The 13,406-nt window shown below is 49.7% G+C and overlaps 1 protein-coding gene across 1 annotated transcript in view; it reads right to left on the bottom strand.

The window, feature by feature from the left end:
* Positions 1–13,406, bottom strand: part of PIEZO2 (piezo type mechanosensitive ion channel component 2) — a 340,562-nt gene that overhangs the window by 62,950 nt on the left and 264,206 nt on the right. The window contains exons 20-28 of the mRNA XM_007463290.1: positions 10,149–10,325; positions 9,736–9,861; positions 8,148–8,348; positions 7,369–7,573; positions 7,173–7,274; positions 5,959–6,124; positions 4,089–4,332; positions 1,589–1,685; positions 359–518 (exon numbers count right to left, since the gene is read on the bottom strand). Of these exons, the coding sequence (XP_007463352.1) occupies positions 359–518; positions 1,589–1,685; positions 4,089–4,332; positions 5,959–6,124; positions 7,173–7,274; positions 7,369–7,573; positions 8,148–8,348; positions 9,736–9,861; positions 10,149–10,325 (1,478 nt within the window). The remainder of the gene's footprint in view (positions 1–358; positions 519–1,588; positions 1,686–4,088; positions 4,333–5,958; positions 6,125–7,172; positions 7,275–7,368; positions 7,574–8,147; positions 8,349–9,735; positions 9,862–10,148; positions 10,326–13,406) is intronic.

Genomic DNA, 13,406 nt, shown 5'->3' on the forward strand with positions numbered 1-13,406 from the left:
GGGGGGAGACGGACTAGACTCTGGACCGACATGGCCTACGTTCCTGTTCTGACCGAGGCCAGAGGACCTACTCCAGTGATGAGGTCTGGACGGAGGGGCTCAGACAACCAGTCCATCTTTAACCTTCAAGGGTGTCCCAGTCCTCATAAGGTGTGATTCCCTCCATAGACTTGCTTGTTACTCTTCTGTTTTAGATCTTAAAGGCCTTGGGCTAACGCCTTCTTGGATCAGTTTTCCTGGAAGGAATCTCTTAATTTCTTGTGGGTTCTACAAGCAAGCTCAGACAGGAATCAGAGTGCAATATCACTTCCTGACAGGTTTCTTAAGAGAAACCCCTTGATTCCTTGGCCTGACCCACCTTGAAGCCAGGATCTGTGAAGCTTTTATATCCGCCACGACGTGCAGGAAATAGTAACTCATGAAAACTCTTCTCTGTAGCAGAAGGAAGGCAAAGCATATGCTGTCCCAAATAATCCCTGCTTCCCCACTGGGTAGTTTACACGAGGAATCATCATCAGCTGGGGTAAAAAAAAAAAAAAGAAAAAGAAGAAAAAAATTAAAATTTACACCCATTTTCATTGTTATTTTATTAACTCTTGTGGCATGATCAGACTTGGGAAATCACACAGGTGTAAGAGCAAACTTCCGATGCACTGAGTCCCTCTGAGTGGATTTATTCACAGCCAAGGGCACACACTTCAAATCCAGTATCAGCACTGATTCACAAGGCTGACCACAAAGTGAGCTCTTGATAATGTAAGGCAGAGGATGGAGAGGGACCCCTCCCACCCAGTAAGGGCCATGGAGAAATAACATCTGCATGTCCCAATGCCAGAGGAAATCTCTGGTACAAAAAAGACACATGTTCTGGGAATGGGCTCCCCCAGGGGTAGCCAGGGGAGCAGGTACGGTCTATCGGAAGAAGGGGTGTCAACAGAACATCTGATCCTAAGTCAGAACAAACTCCAGTGCCTCTTCATCCTCTGCAAATTGTAGTAAGGATTGGAAGGCAGAGTTGGGGGAGGGGTGTCATGTTCAAGGCCCCATCCTGGGCGCCAAGGAGGAAGGAGGTGCTGTCCAGGGTTCTGATGCAAGACACAGAGGGGCGGAAATGGAACTCCTGCCTCTGTACAGGTGGGAATCTAACTCCAGGCACCCTGTTGCTGCTCCCAACTGTCTTCCCATAGTGGAGGTTCTCTGAGCTTCAGAGGAGGGGGCGGTCTGGAGGCAGAGCTACTTTGATGACCGAGATTCCAACCGCAGCAGCCACAGGTGTGTGTGGGCATCTGTGACCCTTCTCATCATAACTCAAGGAAGTTCAAGGAGTTGCTAAAGGCCACACCTGCCCCCTAGAGCTGCTTGGGGAGCGGGACAGGGACGTCTGTAGAAGAGGATGAGAGATGCGGTGGGGGTGTGTGTCCTGAGCACAGATCCCCAGCGTGGCACAAGCCCACAGCTCCGTGCAGACGCTGACTCACGTCCCTTCACCTCTTCCCTTCAGGGGCTTCGGCCCAGTTTTTAAATTAGAACAATACAACTGCCCTTCCTTCTTTGTCCCTTTGTTCCCAAATTTGCTTTTCATACTTACGCATTTTGTAGCCCTTGACTGTGCAGGCCAGGCTGAAAGCTTGGATCAACCAGCAACTATTTTGAACCAATTTTTCAATATAGCCGCATGCTCCTATCTGAAAAACGAAGGGGAAAGGCATATCCTGAAGCTCCGCACCCAGAGAAAAGGTTGACGTCTTGCAATCCCAACACGTGCAAGAATTCCCAAAGTCCCAGTCTGGTGGTGGACGGGGCCCCAAATCCAGTCCCCACCAGGTAGAGCGCTTGATGCGTTAAACTCAAGGAGCAAGGGAAGAACCCTGAGCGTGATGCTCTCTGAACTTGGAAGCTCCTCTCTTTTCAAAGAGGAAATCTTAGACCATCGTAGGAACAAGCCCGGCTCTGTGACGGCAAACGGGTGAGCACGGATCCAGGACTGGGATTTTGGCAGTTATTTTCTCACGAGTCAGACATAGTCAGACATAGTAAACCTACGCTATTTGCCAGGAGATGATCACAAACATAAGCTGCCTGTGTAGTTCTTAGAGCAGGAAGAGAGTATGTGCTTTGAGCCAGTTCTTCTTTTTTTTTTGCGGTACGCGGGCCTCTCACTGCTGTGGCCTCTCCCGTTGCGGAGCACAGGCTCCGGACGCGCAGGCTCAGCGGCCATGGCTCACGGGCGCAGCCGCATGTGGGATCCTCCCGGACCGGGGCGCGAACCCGTGTCCCCTGCATCGGCAGGCGGACTCGCAACCACTGCGCCACCAGGGAAGCCCGAGCCAATTTTTTTTCAGCCAATTCTCTGAGTAAAGGAGACTTCTTTGTTGACCGTCACATTGTTGTCTCATAACAGTGATTTCTTGTCACAGTGAAGTTCACATCCCAAGGGGGGAAAATAGCCTTCTCCTCAGGGAATATCTTCCCCGCCTCTGTCTCCCTGGACACCCCTGAATTCAAGTTTCTGATGGGTTCACATGGCAACGCCTCCAGGAAGCCTCTTCCCAACTTATCTAGGCCAGAAATTAGGCACCCTGTTTTGTACTGCTTTCCTAAAATACTGTCATAATGAGCATTAACAGAGTGCACTGTAATTATTTATAAGGAAGTCTATCTTCTCTTTTAGAATGTGAGTTCCTTAGGGGTAAAATCTGAGTACTATTCACCTCTAGTTCTTCAAGATATAAAACAGTGCCTAGCAAAGATCAGGTCTGCAACACAGGTTTAGAGAACGAATGAACGAATGAGTGGATTCTGCAGCCACACGCTTCCCAGGAACAGTCTTAGGGATCAGCCTCCAGCCGCAGATCTCTGCCCATCAGACGGGCTTCAGGATGAAAGGGTGACCTCCTGTCCTATCTCATGCCCTTTCCAACAACTCTCAACACCACCCCACAGGCAAACACACACTGCTGGGGTTGAACTGATGAATAAAAATCATTTTGACTAAGAGCTAGAAACTTAGCATTCTAATGGACAAGGACACAAAATAAATTCTTCAAATACATACTCCTGGTTACATAGACTTGGCTTCCCCAGACCTGTAAACACAGCAGTGCGCGTGCCAAAATTAAAAAGTCAAACGCTTTCCAGTAGAATTGCCTGGTGAGCTCATCTGTAAGTACCAGGAAGGGGGGAAGCAGGAAATCGTACATCACTGTTCTTCTAATGCACTGTCAGTTACAGCCGCTGAGTAGCAGGCCCTGGGATTCACTTTAAGCTGGAGCTAGGGGTGGATTAACTCCTTCAGCTCATGAAAGGTCGTCGTTTAATTTCCTGACACAATAAATAGTTTAAAAGGTATCTTTATGGCCTAAAAAAATCCATGTGATTCCAGCATGACTCGTGGGCAGTTTATCTACCAGGGCAGTGGCCACGATGTGCCCTGGAACATGGATATTTAATAGAGAAGCAGCCACGTTCTGTGGATGGGAGATGTTTGTCTCAACCCTCCACTGTCTTAGCTGTTTTCTAGTCCAGACGCTGATGCTCAGTACAGCCATAAAGCTTCCCCTGCATCCACCCTCATCTCAGGGCTTCATAAAACATCTGTGCCTTCAGGGGTCCATCCCTCCTCATCCCCACCCCAAGCGGTGTCATGGAGAACCGCACCCATTCTATTTACACTTCCGCGGCTCTTTCTAGGTAAAAGAGTTGCTTTTAGCCAATATGATCCAATTTTTGAAGACATCCCATGACTGATGCAACTCATAAAAGGGCCACACTGTATGTAGCCCATCGTAGGAATGATCCCCGATCGTTGCTCAGAAGAGATGGATTTGAATTAATAAAATACATTTTAGAGTTTATTCCTATGAATACATATCCTCTTGTCCTTGAGAGGGTGGAAATGAGCAAAAAGGATTCTGCTTAATATGGTAAAACAACGAGTAATAAGCGGTCATTTGAATTCTGAGTTTGCAAGCATCTTACTTGGGGCTTTTAAGAGCAGTGTGACGGGCCACGGGCTTTTAATGACCACTGAATGGATCGTTCACTCCGACGCTGAAACCACAAATGTGTTATACAGTGGAGCCACTTACCGACAGTATGTTTTTCATCGTGATCACAAAGACGTTGTATGCAATCAGCCAGTCCCAATATCGCAGGATGCTCTTGATGGGCTTTAGCAGCAAGTCGCCCCCAAAGAGCAGGAAGTAGAAGCAGGCCACCAGGTAGCCCATGCAGAAGATGCTGATCCTGGTCGTCCCGGTGATGAAGATGACTGTGAGCACGAACCAGAAGAGGTAGCTGAAGACGATCACTTTGGACATGTCCAGGTACGACCTGCAAAACAGAACCGAAAGACGACACAGACAACAATACAAATCAAGTCGGGAGATTCTAGTTGAGGAAGGAACAAATCCACGCTCTTCTCCTGACTCTGTCTGCAGGCTCTGTCCAGGCCAGCCTGGGAGCTCTGGGTTCATCTCTCACTGATCACTGCCTGGTCCACAGGAAACCCTCACCCAGTTAGTGATGGACAGAGTGGTACCTTGTGAAAACACCATGTGCACGTTTATTTTCATCGAATTTGGGCCAAACTTCCCACAAGTGGCAACATTTTCTGCCTACTACCTGAGTACTCAAAACCCTCTCTGTCTTTCTATAGGAGGCCGAGGAAATTCTAAGATACAGATGCCTCTTGGAGCAAGAGAACAGTTAAAAAGGGATTCCTTTCCATGAACTGGAAATTAATGGATTAAAACAAATACAAAGATTTTGCTAGAGGTGAAAATCTCTCCTCCAGATGAGCAGTAGCTCCGCCCAAGCAGACCCAGAGCTTCCAGGCTCTGTCCAACAGTTTCTCTGCACCTCCCTCAGCTGACATGTGGCAGCCATTCTTCCACCATAACTCCCTGAAGGAGGCAGGTGCTCAGGCCTCCATCCTCCAGCAGTGAAAGTAGTTGCCGCGGCTCCCCTGGCCTGGGCCATCGGCCCATCTGCATTCACTTAATTACAGCCTCTCAGTTTTGGAGGTTTTGCTTTGGTTGTTTCTCTTCCCAGATTTGGAAAGAAGCACAGAAGAACCAATTGTGGGTCAGACATTTGATAAAAGAGTTGTTATTTTGTGGGGGTTAACGAGTCATCTCTGATAAATATGTGCAACACTGTCCAGCCTCGTTAGGGAGTAAGTTGTGCCTTAGAGGAACACTGTCACATAAGCGAACTTTTGAACTTTACTCTTCTTAGACTAAAACATTCAACACTTTTAAATGTTTCTATGATTTTTTTCCTAAAATATATTACACTCATCCTTGATTTAACACACAGGAGAATGAATAAGATGTCGGTGTTTCTCAGCGTCCCAGGATCATACAGGTAATGTTAGTGACTCAGGCCAGGGGTGACATCTGAACGCCCACAGGGCCTCCTGATGTGTGTGGCTTGAAGTCAGTAGAACTGGGCTGCCGGCGTGTTTGAGTGTGTGTGTGCACGTGCAACACGTGCGTGTTAGCGCACTGTATGTTTTCCACACATTTCCCTCCCCTGCCTGCAGCTGTTAATTCCTCCTGCAGGAGGCCCGGCCTCCGCTCCTCAGCCCTGACTTGCTTCAGTTTCAGAAATCATAAAACTAAGCTTGTGAGAAGGACACGGAAACACCAGCCAACACACTCTGCGGAGGAGCCTCCGGGGCTCCCGGGCAGCAAGTGAGGCCCGGGGCTGTCCTGGGGTTCAGGGGCAGCTGCTTTCCAGAGCCGCTGAGGGCTGTCCACGGAGGATGGAGGAAAAGTGGGAGGCTCGGCTTCCAGACCACTGGGCCATCCTGCCCCATGATTCTTGCCTTTGGGGGTGCAATCAGCGGGTCAGCTCCCCGGGAAAGGCAGGGGGAGCTGGAGGCGCAGATTCCGGGGATGCACCTTCCCAGGGGCTGTGCGCTCAGGGGGCTGTGCGCTCGGGCGGCCGCGTTACCTGCAGTGGATGAAGTCGGGGACAGGGTTGTGCTGGCTGAACGAGGCCGCGTCCAGGTTCATGCAGATCTCCACATTGTCACCTGCCATGATCCGCACGGCGGCCTTGTTTTCATCCTCGAAAATCTGCCGTTGTAGGGAGGCGCACAGAAGCAGCATGAAGTCATCTGGCAAGACAGACACGGGAACTGAAACCCCCTGCTCCCCCTCTGCATCTAGGGATGCGAGGAGGGGTCCCCACGGGGTACCAGCGGCTCCTCATCTGCTGCCTGAGTTACGTCCTGAGAGCTCACTTCCTCCTGGATTCCAACCTCCCCCACCCACCACGGGGATGCCGGAGGGACCACAGACGCTCCGGGGCTCCCAGGGGAGAGTCCTTGGACGCTGTCTGCTCGTCGGTGAGTGAAAGCAACAGGCAATGACTAGCCTTCATGAATCTCTTACATGACAATGTTTGCCTGCATTGATCTCCCCCTGAAGCTTTGAGGGGCCACTGAGCACTTTCCGCCATCTTTCTCTCTTCACAAGCCGTAGATGCAGGCGTTCTGGCTTTCTTTGTCCTCTCCGTCCCCCTCTGCACTGGTAACCAGACTTACCAGAACATACAGGGCACGGAGGCTGGTGAGAGCAGGTGAGGACGGTGGCTGACGGGGGTGAGTAGAGAGGACGGAGCTGCCCTCACGGCCGGCTGCCCAGAACAGTTCCCCCTCCCAGGGGCGTTGTCTTTAATCTACATCCGCATGTGGGTGGGCAGCACCAAATCTCCACCCGCTATGGTGGGTGCCCAGACCTTAACCTTTGGATGGTCACCCGCCCTTGGACGGGCTCGGGCTGCAGCCCCGCTCAGGAGCATCTGTGGCCCGGCTGCGTCCTTCTGGCTACCCCAGCCCACCCGTAGATGTATGTCTGCGGTGGCAGCAAGAAGCAAGCAATTTGCCCAGGACAAGGCCTCCCCCTGCAGTCCACGGTCTAGAAGGTGGGTGTGTGGTGGCGGAGAGTGGGGTTGTGCACTGGGAAGTGAAATCATGAAAGCGAACGTGGTGTTTCCGATGCTATGTATTAACTCTGCAGATGTAACAGGGCCAGCAGAAGCCACTAGCAGCCTGAGATGCTGATGCCTGGAAACCAGCCTGTGACTGTATGTGGGGTAGGGGGGCCACAAACGCACCACCAGGAGAAGGACGAGCAAGTGGGAATCCCAACGGCCCCACTTACACACGAGGAACACGGGGTTGGGCCGCACGATGAAGTCTGGGAAATACAGCCACTTGACGATGTTGTCATTGAAGCTGGCGCCCGTGAACCTCCAGGGGTAATCTGCAGGGTGGAGGCGGGAGGAGCCGGGTCAGGGCGCCCCTCCGTGCCCTTGTCCCCACTGTCCCTGAGCAGGCTCCCGGTGGGGGGCATTCACCTCGGCACGGGGCGGGAGGGATGCCGATGCAGATGAGGTACTGGAAGGTGATGATGCAGGCCAGGAAGCAACAGTACTTGGGCCAGATCTCCGCGATGGCTTTCCTTCGGCGCCGGTACAAGACGGCAATCAGCCAGCAGGCGTGAATCATGGCGTAGAAATCCATCCGCTGACCGATCACGTTAACTGACATGAGGAAACAGGTCTGTGTAAGGATGAAAAGAAGCAGAGAGTCGGCTTCACGGGGAAGGGGAGTGGTGTCAGCGGCCCACCCCGAGCGGGCGGTGGAGACCTGCATTCCTGGGGCCGGGTCCCTGCAGGTGTTCACCTGCGCTGCCTCTTTGGGGTGTTTGCATCACGAAGACAGAAAAACTGACCAGGTCACTGTCGATAAGAACCACTTCAAATGGTGGAGGGCATTACCGTTACGATCTCGCCATGAAACATCACTGTTCCATGTGCATTCTATCGAGGGCAGGCCTACCACACCATTCAGGTCAAAACAGTGCATTTTGGCTAAGGTTACACCAACAAAAGGCACAAAACAGACACATCTGTAAGACCAGAGATCCCGAGAGGCCATGTCCACTGCCACAGAGCAGGGGACTGGCACCAGGTCCTGGAGACTTTCAACCAGGCCAGGCTAACCCTTCAGTTAGGCTCCTCCCAGATCCTGAGGAGACAGAGTTGTGCCACAAAGCCCCAGTGGCCACCTGGCCAAAAGCAGCCACTGGAATTTTCACAGGAAAGAAAGAAAACAGGTCAGCGAGGAAACTCACCTCCAGACCAAACTTGTAGAAGAAGTAATTGATGAAATACTTGGCACAGTTGACAAGTCCATCATCCAGGTGGAGCCTCGTAATGTCGTGAAATATGGTTTTAGACACGGGGGCTGTGAGGTTGTTCCGACCGCGATAATACTCCTGATGGCGGTAGATGGTGACCTCAAAGGCCAGAATGGCCAGCATCAGGAGGTTGTTCTGGAAAGCAAGGAAACTGCATGTGATGCTACGTGGTCATTTAAACAATCCCCACGAGATACCATCTCATTCCATTCCGGGTGTCTAAAAGAACGGTGCATGATCAAATCCCACCTCTATAAAATACAGTCTTGAATTCAATGCTCATTTTCCCTCTTTCATGGGAACAAGGGTGGAGTTATCTCCAATACGCAAATCAGGCTAATTTCCATGATAACAGGATCTGGAACCTCTACACCAAATACAGGTGATGGTCATGGCTGTTCCTGAAAAAGTACACACTGAACCTGGAAGCCTCGTCCAGTTACCTTGGGAGGGTCGTCCAATCCTCTTTCGACTAAAAGTGAGAAACCCTTGTACAGTGTCCTACAAGGACCCCAGGAAACAGACTGAACTGCCGAGTGGGACTCGCATTAGAGGGGGGGTTTTTGAACACCTCTGAAAGCTGGCTAGAGAGAGCAGTAGGTGGGAAAATATGCTGATTATACCACAAAATAATAATAGTGATGATAACAATTATTAATAAAATAGTTAACATTTATGTGCCAGACACTATTCTAATCCCCCTTTGCAAATATGTTTGTTTTATCTTTACAACAGCTCTTAGTGGTAGATATCATTCATACATTACAAATGATATCTTCCATATGAGAAAAAAACTAGAAAGCTACACCAAGAAAAATGAGATGCTTAGCGCACTTTCAAATTCTGGGAGTTGAGTACAAAGGTTTTAAGTGCATTGTCAGCATGATCCATCAAAGTAAAATGCTCAGATTATCCATCAGAATAAAATGTGAATAATCTGAACTATAATGCTTTCCTTATGTTTGTTACCACTACTTGCAATCAAAATTCCCTTTTCAGAGATATGCTCTTTTTATTTGGCTACCTCTAAACATAATATTTGCCCTTGGTTAAATTTGTAGAATTTAGATAGCAAACATTTCTTGTAATGTGACACCTACTTCTCAGAAACAATCACTGCTGACCATCTGGTATAATTTACTCAGTATTTTTTCTTTGTGTCTAAAAGACTTCATCCTATGTACGGTGTTTTGAAGTTTGCTTTTCTTTTCAACGTTACAGTATATTTTGGACATCTTTCAGTGTCTGATAGTGTCAATCTACCTCTGTCTTTGAGTGGTTTTACGATGTTCCAGTGAATATACTTGTCATATGTTATTCAATGGATCTCAAACTACTCGATCGATTTCTCTTCAGCATAATGTAATACGGATTTTAATGTTCAGTTGTCTGTTTCGAAGGTGACTGCAAACGCCACGTAAGAGGATGAGGCCCTTATCAAAGCTGAAGTTAGCGTCTCCTGGGAAAGGGCTCCAGACATTAACTTGGCAGACACACAAACTTAGGGTGACAAAGGCTTTACCCTCAGGTAGACAAGCAAAGGAGAGGACTTCCTCAGGCCGACCCACTCTGCTGGGTCAATGGGGGCGCTGTAGAGCAGAGACTTGTTCAGCTGCTGCAGGGGTATATTCGTTTGGTTTTCATTTGGCTGAAAAGAAGAGAAAGGGGAGTAAGAAATGGCCCCATGGATTAGGATAGTTCAGAGTAGTCTCCCTCAGCTACAACTGGGGGGAGAGAAGACCCACTTCACGGGGGAAATCTCAGCATCAGAAGAGACGGGGGGCCAGAATGCCTCCAACCTGCTGAGCTGCTGAAGGCCAGACAGGATGTTCTGGGGATGTGTGTCCCCCAGTATCTGCCTCCCTTCCCTGAAGGCCAGGCAAAGAGATGCCCCCCCTGTCCCCCTGCCCCACCAACCCCGTGTCTGAGGCTCACCAAGGAACAGTTGACAGAAAAGTTTTCAGGCTTAATGGTCTGCAGCTGGTACAACATTTTGCAGACTATGATCACACATGTCCAGACAGTGCAGACACTTGAAGCCAGGCGGCGGAGCTTGGTGTACGGCAGAGCAAAAGCCCAAGAAATCAAAAATACATAGTTGAACAGAGACACCTGAAAACAGAAAATCAGAAATGGGGACAAAAATACGCAAGATGGCACAACATCTACAAAACCTGGCAACCTGAATGATCCTGTTCTGCTGAGTTCAGCAAAGGCTGATTGAGTTCCTTGCATGGGCAAGGCATGGCCCTGAGTGTTAAGACACATGTCTTGTAGGCAGACAGGTGTATAACCAGGTGACGTCAAATAACACAGCAGTGGCAAACTACACGGGTGAACAGGCTCCTGTGAGAACACCCACAGGGTGTCCTTGGCCCAATCTGGAGCTTCAGGAACATCTCCTGGCAGAGATGACTCCTGAGCTGTGCGCTGAAGGATGCAGGACGTCAGCCAGGCCAGGAAAGGTGAGAAGTGCATTTCAGGTAAAGGATATACAAGCAAAGGCAGCAAAGCATGAAGCGGCATGATAGGAGCAGGTGACCCCAAACAGCTGGAGATTTTGGACTCAACAGCGGTGAACAGCAGCAGAAAGGGAGGCTGGACATGCATCTGGGAGCCACATTTTGATGGACCCTTTACAACCATGTACATGAACCCCTCCTGCAGGAAGCAGAGAGTGCTGAAGCGCTTTCCACTGGGAAACCCTAGGGAAATATTGCATTTTATTTAGATAGTGTAGCTGAGGAATGCAGGTGCATCAGTGGGGTTGGGCCAGAGGTCAGGGGACCAGCTCACACCCACTGCAGCTGTCCAGGAGAACAATGACAAGGGCCCAAACTGGGGTAGTGGGGCAGAGAGGGGGAGGAGTCGGGGGTCTGAGGCGGGAAGTAAAATTAGCAGGATTTGAAGACTGATTAGCTTTGGGCGGTTTGAGGGGCGAGGGAGGAAGTGTGGGAGATGCCTCCCAGCTTCAGCCTTGGGAGCCAGAGCCCTGAGAGGATGGCAGTTCCCAACCAAGACAGGATCTGGGGTGGGGGCAGGTGTAAAGCAGGAGGGCAATGACTTCAACTTGCTTTGAGACCATGAGTGTGTTTTTCCATCAGGTAAGATGCCCACTCATTTCTAACCTTTCTTCAGAGCTTGCAGTTCATTGAACAGTACAGAAGCACTGCCATCTTATTCAGTCATGGAAAATCCTCACTTATTCTGAATATCGTTAAAATAATATCCGACTATTGTTAAACTGATATCATAGAAACATTTAGTATGATCGGTTAGAAATAACCACAAGAATGCAATTGAAAAAACTGAACAGGTACCAAGTGCCAAGCACTCAGAGAGGTATGGTTACCTGTTGGGCTTACAAAGCTATAAAACAAGAAGTGTGGAGACACCAAGACAGTATTAATTCTGCAGTTTGTTACCTACATCTCTTCTACTTAACTGCTCGTCACTGTCCAAGGCATGGAACCTCTCTGAGAGTTAAGTGCTGAAATAGTACAGCAGTAGGAGCTGCTTACAGAATTGAGGGTGAAAGGAATACTGTCCAAGGAAGTGCCCTGTAAACTACAGTCACAAACATAACAAATAACAAAAGTTACATTTTAGCAAGATATTCGTACTGGCCGGCCGATTCGGCTGACTCCTCCTCCGTCATCAGCAAGTGTCCTGCTAATTGGGGTGCTAAAAAGCAAATCCTATTAAAGCTCCCATAAAATTAAGTCTCTTTGTTATTTCTTTTATTATGTATTTAAGGCATATGAGTACAAAAACAGTACGATGAATTGACATAGGACTTTTAATCTTTTTTTTTGTTTTTTGTTTCGTTTTGTTTTGTTTTGCGGGCCTCTCCCGTTGCGGAGCACAGGCTCCGGACGCGGCCATGGCTCACGAACCCAGCCCCTCCGCGGCACGTGGGATCTTCCCGGACGGGGGCACGAACCCATGTCCCCTGCATTGGCAGGTGGACTCTCAACCACTGCACCACCAGGGAAGCCCATTTTGAGTGATAGAAAAAGATAAGAAAAGATGATACCTTTTATTAATTAGGTTAATTAACGAATTAGGTTCACGGTCATACGTTCTGTGCGGCTCCCTGCCCTCAAGAAACACCCAGGTAGTGCAAGTGAGAACTGCAACAAACAGCCATGACACCGTGATGGCGGGGGTGCGCTGAGCCGAGTTGTGGGTGTTGATCCCACTGCTGAACATCTAATCCAGGGTTAGAGAAGGTGGCCCAGAGGGCGTTAGATCTAAACTGAGGCCAGGGGTACAAACAGGAGCTGGCCAGGCAGAGGAATTGCAGGTGTCAGGCCACACAGGCGAGGGGAGCGTGGAGTGACCATCCTCGGAGCCGCAGGTGGTCCATCTTGAGAGCAGTGGGCTCTGAGTCCATTCAGAGGACTTGGCAGCCCACCCGGCAGTTCAAGTGTCTAGGGCAGGAAATGGTGAAGGGGTACAGGGCCAGATCAAGTGACTGTGAGGATGAGAGAGAGCTTTGAAAGTTTTCAAGAAGAGGATGAACACGATCCTAGTTACAGGCTGGAAGGAAGACCCTGGCCACACAATGGCATACGTATTGGAAGGAGAAAGGATTAGAGCAATTTGGGGAATTGGTCAGAGGATAGTTGCCTTTCATATCCACGGGCTCCCCATCCTGGGGTACAGAGGGCCAGCTGTAATCTCAAAGTGGGCTGAGGGAGAGGTGGCGGGCTCAGCTGTAGAGATACTTCGTGGAAGGGGCTTTGGGACACTCAAGAATGAGGTCCCATCCAGTTGTCCCTTGGAGATACGGGTCTGGAGTTTAAAGAGAGGACGGGTTTGAAGGTACAGATGTCCGCTCATTGTATGGAGATGACACATGGAGCACAGGAGCTCCTGACACAGCTGCCGAAAGTCTGGAGTCAGTAGAGGGGGCTGCAGACGGAGCCTGCAGGCCCCTGAGAGAAGCTGGTGGGGAGAGGGGAAGGGGACCATGAGTGAGACAGAGGAAAGGCCAGGAAAGTGTTCGGATTTGGAAAACAACGGTGGGGAGAGCTTCAAGGATAAGGAAATGGTCACCAGGATCCAATGACCTGGAGAATCAAGTTAAATAAGGACCGAAAAGCTCTGTCACGTGGGTGTTTTTGTGTCTTATCTTTTTTTTTTTTTTTATTTTTTTTGCGGTACGCAGGCCTCTCACTGTTGTGGCCT

The sequence above is a fragment of the Lipotes vexillifer genome, unplaced genomic scaffold, assembly GCF_000442215.2.
Source record: "Lipotes vexillifer unplaced genomic scaffold, Lipotes_vexillifer_v1.1 scaffold848, whole genome shotgun sequence".
NCBI lineage: Eukaryota > Metazoa > Chordata > Mammalia > Artiodactyla > Lipotidae > Lipotes > Lipotes vexillifer.